The sequence below is a fragment of the Chiloscyllium punctatum genome, chromosome 22, assembly GCF_047496795.1.
Source record: "Chiloscyllium punctatum isolate Juve2018m chromosome 22, sChiPun1.3, whole genome shotgun sequence".
NCBI lineage: Eukaryota > Metazoa > Chordata > Chondrichthyes > Orectolobiformes > Hemiscylliidae > Chiloscyllium > Chiloscyllium punctatum.
In genome coordinates, this window is record NC_092760.1 from 46550477 (window position 1) to 46563977 (window position 13501).

Here is a 13501-nt window from a genome sequence, read left to right on the forward strand (position 1 = left end):
ATGATTCTGTTAAGCTTCTTAGGTGGTATTTGATCCTCTTGGCAAATAAGTTTCTGTTTAAATAATGTATAAAACAATTTATTCAGGGAAAAGTGAAGCCAATAAACTAGAATGAGTTCTATTTTCATTAATTCTGAAATAGGACAGCTGGCATTTGAAACCAAAAAAAAAGTTCTCTATGTCTGATTCCCTTTTAAATGAAGACTACGATGGAGTGAAAATTTCTGTAAAGCATCTTCTCATTGCTTGTATGCTGGTATTAAACAGATAGGAATCAAACATTCTCATTTTTGACTGAGTAGATTGTGCATTCATGTTCTACTTCTTACCTTGAATTAGCATGTAATCTAATTTGATATTCCAGCTCAGTATTCCACTGACTATTCTGGCCGCTCTTAATATCCACTGTGCCAAGTCAATGCCAACTCATGCTCACAAAAGCTCACCTTGCTGTTCAAACCCTCCATGCCAATTCATAATCTCTGCAATCCTCCTAGAACCCTCTATGATGGCTCATGCTCACCAATCACTCCCATGATCCCTGTTACTCCAGATGACAACTGAGTATGCTAATTCTTGCTCCACCACTTCAACATGGACAGAGCTCAGCAACCATGTGGAAATGAAAAAATCTTTGACAATCCAATACAGCTGTCACTCTGACATGCTTAATAATAAAAAATAAACTCAACCTATACAGTCCATTCAAAGCTTTTAAATCTCAACTGGCTCTCTCTCATAAAAACAAACAAGACTCCATTCAGACTCCACATCAGAAAATAATAAACCTTTAATAGCCTCTTTAAGTTATCAAACAATGTAAATAACTGTCAACAGTGAACATGGAGCCCCTGAGGCAATTGTAACTTTTGAAACCCAGTCAAGTGCACATAAATGATAAGCCATTAGGAAATGTTAACAAACTGCTCTAATGAAACAACCTGGCCAGATGCCACTGAGGTTTACCAAAGCAGTCCAACAGACTTCTTAAAGCTCTGACAGCTGCAACCTTTCTTCAGTTTGAAGAGTAAGGTACTTCAAAATAATCTCAGACCAAGACTGGTATCCTGAACTTGTCTACCACTCAAGAGCATTTGCATCTACTCTGTTGATTGATAACTTGCACACTGTGGATATGGACTTTAATTATGACAAAATTTGCTTCAACATTGCACAACATCTAAATGACCCTCTTGAGTTTGGGTTCCACTTATTGAATCATACACCAATTGGTCAAAAATTGGACCTATTACAAATGACTTCACAAAAACCTGGCCCTATATTTGTGTTAAAACAGGGTTGATCTTGATCTAAAACTAAAAATGTTCACTCACATAGATAAAAAAACATAAAACACCGGGTTATAGTCTAACCGATTATTTGGAAGCACTGCCTCTTCATCACCTGGTGAAGTAGCAGTGCTCCGAAAGCTAGTGCTTCCAAATAAACCCGCTAGACTATAACCTGGAGTTTTGTAATTTTTAACTTTGCCCACCGCAGTCCAACACCAGCATCTCCAAATCATCACTCACATAAAGGTATATCCATTACATCAAATCTCAAATTGATAAATAGCAACAAATCAGAACCAAACATTGTTGGAATATGCAAATCAAATACAAAACTTTGGAGGTAAATGTCTAATGGGAAAACTAAACATATGAGAGAATATCAAACCAAATATAGACAGTAAGCGAAAAGAAAACTATTAGTTAAAGAGGTGGAGGGAGGTAATCAAATCATTGCATATAAATCTGAACTGGGTCTGAGGCACCATCTTGTGATTTTTCTAGCTGCCTTTTTACAATTAGAAGTAACCTTGGTATAAAATGAACAATTCTGATCAACAATGTGGCATTCCAGTTCTACAGCCCAGTTTCATAGATCCAAGTAGATCCAAGATCCAAGTACGAGGATACTATTCTCTCATTGCAAAGAGTGGCAATAAACTCAAAGAAACTCAGAAGATGGAGAATAAACAAAAATTATAGCCAGTTGGCAAGTTTGCAGAATTAGGCTTGATTGTGGGTGAGAGTAGAAACAAAACAAACTCTACAGAAGGTGCAGAATATACTTGTCTATTGTACATAAATGACCATTTTTTAAATAAGAATGCTTAAGCATAAAGGGCTCTTGATCAAGTCTCTTGGTTGTCCTTAATTTACAGGTTTCATTGTCTGTGAGTAAACGAAAAACCGCACAGTGGCACTTAAAAACCCAATCCATCTGTGTACCCAGGTCCTTGAAAACAGAGCGAGAGATACAAATTACATCAGCAAAATGTGAGAAAAGCTCACAGTGAAACTGGAGTGAAGTAGCAGAGATAAAATACATGGTCAGGAAGAATGAGCTTGAAGCAATTAACAGAGACAGAGTGATATAAATATCAAAATCCACAAGTATGTCACACCGATAAAGCCATACAGAGGGACAGGAAGGAAGAATTGCAGATAAAGGGAAGAGAGTAACATATCACTTATTAGAAAGTGGGAAAAGCTTTTTTTTTCACTCATAGAATGTTCATTGCTAATAAGGCCACCTTTCATGCTATACTTTATTTGATATCTTTTAGTCATCTGCAAACTTAACTACTAGGCCTTTGCTTTCCTCATCTAAGTCACTGATATAAATTGTAAAAGGCTGCTACCACAGTATAGACTTCTGCAGGACTCCATTTGTTACATTTTGTCAATCAGAAAAAGACCCATTTATGAGTAGTGTATTTGGTGATAGCCAGCCAGTCTTCGATCCATACAAAGTATCACCCTTGGAGAAGATAAACATCCGACAGTAATTGCAAACACTAGTGAAATAAACAGTGAAATGGAGTGGGAGGAGAGTCTCACTCCTCAGATAAATCTGAGTTTATTTTTAGTAAAGTAAGTTGATTAATTTTGGAAGCATAAAGCCCCTTATAGAAATATATCAAAGGCATTATGAATAGTACAGGAGAAAAATAAGACCCTGAGGCTGAGAAGATATTTGACCTCTGGCCACATGAGCTTTAGGAGAGTGTGTGGTGAGGGAATTTTATAACAGGTTAAGAGTGAGGTACAAGAGAGTTGTTTGAAGGGAAGAGGCAATACAAGGGTCAAGTGGATAATTCAACATGGAAGATGCAATGATTCTGGGAAGGCAATAGGTAGGGAATACAATGAGCAAGGGAGGCAAAACTAGAGGACAGAAAATATAATGAAATATATGATTTTCTTGCAACCAAAATCTTAAAATCAGCCTTCAATGGTGGCTCCTTTCCTCAATAAATCTAGGGTTCAACACAAAATTGAGAGAAAATAATAATAAGTAGATGAAGAAAGGACATCAACTAACAAAGGAGAGACATCATGTGAGGAAACTTTATTCTCTGCCTGACAGGTGACAATGCCATGGGAGATTGATTGTTGATATTATAAAAACAGTACAAATGTGCACACTGCTATTTCTCACACTTCAAGCATAACACTTCCATGCCATCACATGCTTTACTTGTATTCCAGCAAACATCTATCTTTCTCTGTACAGACGGAATTTAATTAATATAAAGATGAGCCTCTGACACATGCCATGATATAACTGGAAACTCACTAGTTATGTATTGTGGACTTTGCTAGAAGGTTGAAATAAGCTTGACTCAGAAGGGAATTGCCTTACCATTTTTAAAATGTTAATAAGCATTGTTTAACGGGAAGCTAGAAGACTGGCTTGAGCTTGTACAAAGAAAGAAGAGTCCATAATAAATGCCTCACCTAATTGGCTCAGAAAAATTATTTGATATGATTATAGTACATCTCACAATCAAATGATTAAACATAACCATTATCTTTTGTGTCCTTAATTAATATGATTAATGTATTTTACTCTGAGGTCTCAGGATCTGTCCACAGGAGAGCCAGCAATTTATTTGATTTTGTTTTCTAAAAGTTAGCAGCACTTCATAAAGAACATTGTTAAATGCAGTTCTCAAGATGCTGAAATCCAAGTTGGTGCTCACAAGATATAAACATGAAATATTAGTTTTTCACTTCTGTTATTGAACACTATCCAAAAAGTGAATAGATATTTTGAGAGATGAGTTGGCAGTTATCTATGATGCTTATCACAACCAGGTACTGTACTTCACAAAGAATTGATTGTGTACTTGAACTATATTAAACACTGAAGTTCTTTAATAAAGTTCTGAAAATTTGCAACAACTTCTAGCCGTCCATGGCAGTTTAATTAACTGGTTTGATGAAAGTTTTGCCTGGAATGTTTGCAACCAATCACCACATTTTTTTTTGCCTTATCACATTTTATGCCTTGTAAAAATTACTGCATAAATATCACAAGCTGATTGTATCATGAGAAAGCATTCCATTCTGCTGACAGAAATAAAGCAATTGACCTTCCAGTATTTGTGTCATGAAATGTGGCAATTAAATTGGAACATGCATGACAGGACACTACAGAGTTTGACAAATGCATACACAATGAAGTCGCTCAGGAAGTTTAAACTTCAGGTGAAGACAGAACAGACAGAAATTTCAGAGATGCAAGAAACAAGGAGTCGGCAGAGTGGGACACGTGGCTGGAAGTAGGTTCAGCGCTATTCTGATGACACCATTTTAAGAGAGAATAGAAGATATACCCTGGTAAGTCAGGTAGAAGACCCAGCCTGCTGAACAGTTGAAGGAATGTGTGACTTAATCTACAAGGATACTCATCTCCTGAGAGTGTATATAATGTTCAAAAAATGAAAACAAAATATAAGAATTAAACACCCAGGGGTATTAAAAAAAACAGGCTGTTAGAGCTTTCTCTTAACAAGAAAAGAAAGAGAGTGGCTAAATTAAACACTGGTGCCCTAGGAAACAGAAAACTCCTCATGAGGAAATAGCAAAATATTGAAACAGTATTTTGTATTTGTCTAGTCAGTGGAAATCACAAGTTAGACATCAGGAATACAGAATAACCCAATGGCTAAAGAGAAATTAAGGTGATTATCACCAGAAAAACTATCTTTAAGAAGTTTGAGGGATTAAAGTCCAACAAATCCCTAGTTATTTCGTTAATAGCAATGTACCTTCTCTACAAATTGATATATTAGTTTACTACTAATTACTTTCTTCAAAATTATTGTTAGTTTGAGTTTATCTTAACATGAGAGAGATCTATTGTACTATTTGTTCCAATGGTCACTGGGTAATCAATTTATTTTTACTTGTGACTTGTTTCTACAGTTTACTCAGGCGTGCTTTAAGAGGAAGAAGAATGAGATGAAGAATTTATAGAATATTTTGGAATTGAACTGACAGCAAGTTACACTAGACCTAGTATTGTGCAATAAAATAAAATTAATAACCTTCTATAAAAAGCACCCTAGGAAGCAGAGATCATAATGACTGAAATTACATTCAGTTTAAGGAAGAGTGGATCCAAGATGTATTTTAAGCTTGAGATAATGGTGTACAATATAATGCTAACATCTATAATTTTGATTTTGAAAAGAGAGGCTGATGCATTTTGATTTCGGTTCACTGAAGTTAATTGATCTTTTAAAGCAGGTCATGAAGTTATTTGGTAACGTGACCTAAATGTATAATTTCTAAGAAAATCTGCAACTCAGTAAGTGCCAAGCCAAATATCTGTGCTGTTGGTTAAAGATATATTTCCACTGCTGAGTTTCTGACATACAGAAAACTAAATTACCAGAAGCCACCAGCATCTTTGAGCTCAGGACAGAAGAATCAAGCTTCAGTATCATGGCAGGAGAAGGACGGTTCCATCCTAGTGGAAGGATCGAGTTTGCAGTTCAGAAGAGCAGTTTCATCATAGCAGCAAAGTAGTTTGTTACCTTTGTAGAATTTCCTGGCTATGAAAGTTTGTAGATATTTTGTTTCGGCTGCCAGAAATACAAAGGAATTCATGCTTTTGGAAGTGGTAAGAAGTCTTGAAACTGTTTCAGCAGTCTAACAAGGACAACTGAAGAGAATTGGTTAAGTTATAAACTAAAGCTGCTAGAGAAGTAATATTTCTCTGGGACTGAGTTTCCAAAAAGAATTTGGCTGGGAGCAAAGGGTGAATCTATGTTTTTATTTTGCTAATAATGTGAAATTTTTTTCATATAGACTTAGATATATAAAACTTATTTTTTTATTTCTGTGTAATAAACTTGCATTCTTGTTTTAGAACAAAGAACAAAGAAAATTACAGCACAGGAACAGGCCCTTCGGCCTCCAAGCCTGCACCAATCCAGATCCCTTATTTAAATCTGCTGTTTATTTTCTAAAGACCTGTATCCCTTTGCTCCCTGCCCATTCATGTATCTGTCTAGATACATCTTAAATGAGGCTATCATTCCCACGTCTACCACCTCCGCTGGCAATATGTTCCAGGCCCCCTCCACCCTCTGTGTAAAAAGAGAACCCTGGCAGCCTCATATGAATATGTTCAAATGACTAACTGCAAGAGTAAAATTAATGCAACAAAAAATGTGTGATTGAACTTGTCCAATATTGCTATCAGCTAGGATAAAAACACTTAAAGAAGAGCAATTAATGGGGCATAAAAGCAGAGTTAGCTAAAGTGAACTGGCAAATAATTTTAAAGGATAGGTCAATAGAGAAATATAGAACATGCACTTAATGGGATATTTCAGATTGCATAGAATGCTCTCACAAGAAAGAAAAGATTTTATCTGAGAGCCCACCATTGTGATTAATGGAAAACGTTAAGGAAAGCCTCATACATAAAGAAAGAGCAAAGATGCAAGGATGGATGGCAGATCAAATTTTAAATTTAATGTTGATCTCATTCTTTGTGCACCTTCTCTGCAGCGTGTTCCTCGCTTAGTTCTATTACTCCATTGCACATTGTATGGTATGATCTACCTATACTGCATGCAAAACAAAACTTTTCACTGTCCTGCGTTACATGTGACAATAATAAAGTAAATCAAAAAGATCAGTACATTGAACAGAACATAAGTGAAAGCAAAGAAACTTTATCTGAACCAGCTCCAACACATTTACATCCTTCCATAGAAAAAAAAAGACTAAAACTGGACATAGTATTCAAGATGTGGTCTCCACAACTGCCCTGAATAAATGTAATATAAAGATTTACCAGGATATTGCTGGGAATGGAGGGTTTGAGCTATAGATCTAGACGGGAAAGACTGGGATTTCTTTCACTGGAGCATAGGAGGTTAAGGGGTGACCTTACTGGTTTATAAATTCATGACAGGCACAGATAAAGTAAATAACATAGTTCTTTTCCACAGAGCAGGTGAGTTCAAAACTAGGGGTATATTTTTAAAGTGAGAAGAGAAAAATTTAAAAAAGATGAGGGGCAACATATTTTTACACAAAGTGGTTTGTGTATGGAATGGACTGCCAGAGGAAATAATGGATGCAAGTGCAGTTACAATGTTTAAAAGACATTTGGATAAGTTTGTGAATAGGAAAGGTTTGGAGGGATTTGGACTAAATGCAAGCAAATGGGACTAGATTAGTTTGGGAATATGGTCATCATGGACTGGTTGGCCCAAAGGGTCTGTTTTCATGCTGTATGATTCGATGCTCAATTCCTCTTTTTATCATAGATAGCATCACATTAGTTTTCTTGATGTTGTACTGTAACCTGCATATCAACTTTTGGTGGCAAATGGTCTAAAACAACAAGATAACTCTGCATCTCTGATTTCCACAGTCACTCCCCATTTAACTAACACTGATTTTCTTTTTACTACTTCAGGAAGGCATTCGACAAGGTTCCCCATGGGAGACTGATTAGCAAGGTTAGATCTCATGGAATACAGGCAGAACTAGCCTTTGGATACAGAACTGGCTCAAAGGTAGAAGACAGAGGGTGGTGGTGGAGGGTTATTTTTCAGACTGGAGGCCTGTGACCAGTAGAGTGTCACAAGGATCGGTACTGGGTCCTCTACTTTTTGTCATTTACATAAATGATTTGGATGTGAGCATAAGAAGTATAGTTAGTAAGTTTGCAGATGACACCAAAATTGGAGGTGCAGTGGACAGTGAAGAAGGTTACCTCAGATTACAACAGGATCTTGGCCAGATGGGCCAATGGGCTGAGAAGTGGCAGATGGAGTTTCATTCAGATAAATGCGATGTGCTGCATTTTGGGAAAGCAAATCTTAGCAGGACTTATACACTTAATGGTAAGATCCTAGGGAGTGTTGCTGAACAAAGAGACATTTGAGTGCAGGTTCATAGTTCCTTGAAAGTGGAGTCGCAGGTAGATAGGATAGTGAAGAAAGCATTTAGTATGCTTTCTTTTATTGGTCAGAGTATTGAGTACAAGAGTTGGGAGGTCATGTTGCGGCTGTACAGGACATTGGTTAGGCCAGTGTTGGAATATTGTGTGCAATTCTGGTCTCCTTCCTATCGGAAAGATGTTGTGAAACTTGAAAAGGTTCAGAAAAGATTAACAAGGATGTTGCCAGGGTTGGAGGATCTAAACTATAGGGAGAGACTGAACAGGCTGGGGCTGTTTTCCCTGGAGTGTCGGAGGCTGAGGGGTGACCTTATAGAGGTTTACAAAATCATGAGGGGCATGGATAGGATAAATAGACAAAGTCTTTTCCCTGGGGTCCCAGAACTAGAGGGCATAGGTTTAGGGTGAGAGGGGAAAGATATAAAAGAGACCTAAGGGGCAACCTTTTCACACAGAGGATGGTATGGGTATGGAATGAGCTGCCAGAGGAAGTGTTGGAGGCTGAGACAATTGCAACATTTAAGAGGCATTTGGATGGGTATATGAATAAGAAGGGTTTGGAGGGATATGGTCCGGGCGCTGGCAGGTGGGATGGATTGGGTTGGGATATCTGGTCAGCATGGATGGGTTGGACCAAAGGTTCTGTTCCCATGCTGTACATCTCTATGACTCTATGACTCTAGTGTCCACTCATGTTGAATTAAAAACCAAAACTGAGATTTTTCTTGATAGAAATTGTTCATGACGTAATCACAGTTCTCTTCCAAACTTTCTCCTGATCCCAGCTGTCTCCTCTTCATGAACACACAATCAATTAACACCATCACACATTTACTAAATTAGCTTGCATTAACAGGTAACATACTATTTGCAAATTGTTTCCATAATTTCTATATTACAACTATATGTAGACTTCAAAATAATACTTCCTTGGTGGTTTAAAGAGTATAATTGAATGCTTGCCTTGATTATGATTTATTTAATTATGTATTCATCATTACATTAATATAAAATGATGTATTATAGAATACACATGACATGAGTATCAGTGTTTGAATGTGAAAGTATGCAAGAGCTGAAAATGTAAGAATTGATCAGCTTTAGGAGGTGTGAATTCTTGATACTTGTCAGTATCTAGGTTCAATTAACTGAATGGCATTGTGCTATCTAAATTGTTTTGTCATCTCAGACATTACTAAGAATAACTTAATGCTGTATTACTCAAAGAACATTAACAAATACTGAAATTAACGTTGGAGGAATCACCGCTCAATCATCAACAATAACTTTGTATTAACTTCAAAAATACAGCTGCAAAACCTGTTGTACTGTCACTTGAAACACATTAGAACCCAGTGATATGAAACATTATCCAAGTATTGATCTTAAGTAGTAGTTGTATAAGCTAAATTGAATGTGGCACAGTTTGTATTCAATGTTGGCATAAGTTAGCATTCTTCCCTTTTGTTGATAATAGACAAGAGTCAATAACCCTCCAGCTCAAAAATAATATTTAAGATATACATTGTTTTTGGCACATTGAGTGCAGAGATGTGAGTACAACATGAAAAATAAAGTTAAAAATCACACAACACCAGGTTAGAGTCCAACAGGTTAATTAGAAGCACTAGCTTTCAGAGCACCGCTCCTTCATCAGGTGGTTGTGCATCTCCAAAGTATGAAAAATGGCAGACCTTGCACAATGCTATGAACAATTCTACAAATTAAGGCTTGACCATTTCGGTGTTTCAAATTTGCTTCTCAAGCAACACAATTGTGATTAACACTGTGCAAAAATTCTAACACAATAATTCTTCTAGATTTTGTTTTTTATTCATTAATTTATGGTATCCCTTATGACAAGCCTATCACATACTCATAATATTGCAAGTTTACTTAAAGTGACACTCATGAATTAAATAGATTGAATTTAAGAATAATACTAAGAATTTGAGATTAATAGACTAACCTCAAAGAAAAGTGTAGTGTCATTGTATTGCTTAGTGCAGCATCCTACATCATTTTTCAGTCACAGTGCCAGCACGAAAGATATTAGAGTTGCCAAATATGCATGACAATTGCAGTTTCATACTGTAACCCTGACTGTATAATTATTGATCTTGATAGAATGTGTTCATAAATCACTGGTGCCAACTCCAGAAACTGTATCCCAAACCAGTATCTAAACTGAGAACCTCACTCTTTTTGTTTCTTATTCTTACAACTATTCAAAATGGGGCCAGATTTTAGCCACAGTGGAAAAGCTTTTCACTGCTATAGTTTTACTCATTGTAAAGTACATATGACCACAAAATCATTCATTCATTCATTCATTCAGAATCCAACCTTGTACCTTAAGAAAACTTTTGCCATAGCTACATCATGTCAAACTCCTGGTTCTCTGTAAATGCCATGATTTGATACTTTATAATGTGTATTTTGTTATTCAAACTAAAATGTAGCAACAGACAACATGATGATCCTTAAGAAATCACTGATGCCAACCTATTAGTAGTACCCTTTTAATATGACTCATGCATGACAATAAAAACTAAACTGGTCAAAACTCTAATATTTTAATATAAAGTGTTAAAATGTTGAATATATGATGCACTAAAATTATTAACATGCTTTGAAGATAATGATTGCTTAAAGGAATTCTTTCAATTGTCTGCCACAAATTTGGCATAAGATCCATTAGCAAAATGGCATAAGCCCAATTGTGTTGGGTCTCTGCAACTCCCAGGAGTTTCAACAGTGGGACATAGATTCCATCCACTTCTGATAGGACAAATGAGAGCCAAGGCACAAAGCCATCTGTAGAAACTCCACAAGATATTGGGGCCACATTTATGATGGGTAGTATGGCAAATGAGTCATGCAATGTAGCTATTTACTCGAGTTATTGCGATAACATTGAATAAGTTCGAGTCAAGTTCAGGCTTAGTGATGTTGTCATGCATTTGTAACTCCAGCCCAGGAATGAAGATTTATGGAATTCTGTCACTGCTTCCCTGATAAACAGCCAGCTTTCTTGAGAAATTTTGTGCACAGGATCTGATTTAGTTGTATGACAAGCCTTTTATTCCTGGGACAATTATTGTAAAGCTTCTCTGGACACTGTACAATGCCGGCACATATTGGACTCAAACTGCTGACAATATTCCCAATACAGTGTGATCAGAGCCTAATACAGCCTAAGCAATATATCCCTGTTTTGTATTCCTGCCCTCTTGAAATGAATGCGAACATTGCATTTGCCTTCTTAACTGCCAACTGAACCTACATGTTAAGCTTGAGATAATCCTGAACTGGGACTCCCATGTCTCTTTGTGCTTCAGATTTCCAAAGTGTTTCTCCTTTTAGAAAATAGTCTGTGCCTCTATTCTTCTTACCAAAGTGCAAGACCCCATACTTTCCCATATTGTATTCCATCTGCCACTTCTTTGCCCACTCTCCTAATCTCGCCATGTCTTTCTGTGGCCTTCCATCTCCTCAGCACTACTTGTCCCTCCACCTATCTTTGTGTCATCTACAAACTTAACAATGCCCTCAGTTCTTTTGTCTAGATTGTTAATGTATTACATAAATAGTTATGGTCCCAACTCTGAGCCCTACAGAATCTCACTAGTCACTGACAACCATCCTAAAAAAGACCTCTTTATCCCCAGTCACTACCTTCTGCCAGTCAGCCAATCCTCTATCCATGCCAGTTCCTTGTCCCTAATAGCATGGGTTATTATCTTGTTCTCAACACAAGACACTAGCCAAGTGGTCTCACAAGCACATAAATGCAATGAATCAATCTAAGCTTACAATTCCAATATGCTGTATTTCACAGATTGTTCTTCCCTCTTCAATAATCCACTTCTGTAGCAGAACTTAGAACAAAATACTTGAATACTACTGATCAGGAATGCAGTCTAATAATTGGTAACACTTGTGTAAATAATAATTCCAAATATCAAGTGCTACATTATTCTGAAGGCAAGTGTTATACATTATGCACCAAACACAACAGTTTTTCAAATACTTATCAGTTCTGATAATACAATGTAATACAATGTAAATAAACTCTGAAAAATATAAGACTAGAAATCCAAAACAGTATCATAGTCCATAATGATATCGACAAGGTGCAGCAGTAACCTCTCGATGTCCATCTTACGGCGAGAGTTTCATATCAGACACAATACAAACACTGCAGTCTGAAATCTAGTTTAATATTAGATTAGATTAGATTAGATTAGATTACTTACAGTGTGGAAACAGGCCCTTCGGCCCAACAAGTCCACACTGCCCCGCTGAAGCGCAACCCACCCATACCCCTACATCTACCCCTTACCTAACACTACGGGCAATTTAACATGGCCAATTCACCTGACCTGAGGTTCTTCATTGAGTTTGTATTTTTGAAATTTAGTATTGAATCATTTCAATTTTTGAAAAGACTTGTGCCAACAAACATTTCTAAAATGAGTACTTAGCTATCTGGGAAACAATGCCCTGTCTGTGCATGAGATTCTCTCTCTTTGCATAATAACTGTGCTGTAACTTTAGGTTTACTGCTTCATACACTAAATTGTCACCATTAGCTAAAATCACTGTCACATAATTTGCATAGACTTTATCCTTCCAGTTTAACCATAAATCCTTGATATGCATAACATATTCAATACAGCTGAAGGAGCAGTCACTTACCCAGGTGGGCAAATGCATCCTGACAGACACGGCATGGATTCTGGACATGAAATGTTTAAGAGCAGATTTTCACAGGTATCTTGACACCCTGCTCCTCCACTGGTCTCAAAGCCAATCAAAGGAGCACTGCAGTTAAAGTATATTTGGCCAGGACCACATTGGGAATCTGTAGAATTAACAAAATGGTTAATACTTCTTTTTTATTGTTTTTACTTCAATTGACCTTGTTTTTAACAAATGACAAGCAAAATGCTACTTGATGGTTTCAAACATTCAATTTTATTTTGTAACTAAGACAATTGTCAGGACACAAATCATTTCATTGTATTAAGTTTAAGATTAGATGTGAGTTGAGTGAGGAGTTTCACAAATCTTTGTTCAATGTAATCCAATCTCAAGAGTTGGAATAGCCATTTGTCATTGTCAAACTCTTTCCATTAATGAAGAAAGTACTTTCACACATAACTTTGGGATGTTTGCTAGTTTTGTCAGTGCATTGTAAAATTAGTTTTGTTATGGTTGATTTTATACTGATCAAGTTTTCAAAATCAATACCAAAACATTTGTTGATGACATTTAT

At 36.6% G+C, this 13501-nt stretch overlaps 1 protein-coding gene across 1 annotated transcript in view; it reads right to left on the minus strand.

The window, feature by feature from the left end:
• otog (otogelin) overlaps nucleotides 1-13501 on the minus strand; it is a 214952-nt gene that overhangs the window by 128241 nt on the left and 73210 nt on the right. The window contains exon 21 of the mRNA XM_072592880.1: nucleotides 12922-13087. Within this exon, the coding sequence (XP_072448981.1) occupies nucleotides 12922-13087 (166 nt within the window). The remainder of the gene's footprint in view (nucleotides 1-12921; nucleotides 13088-13501) is intronic.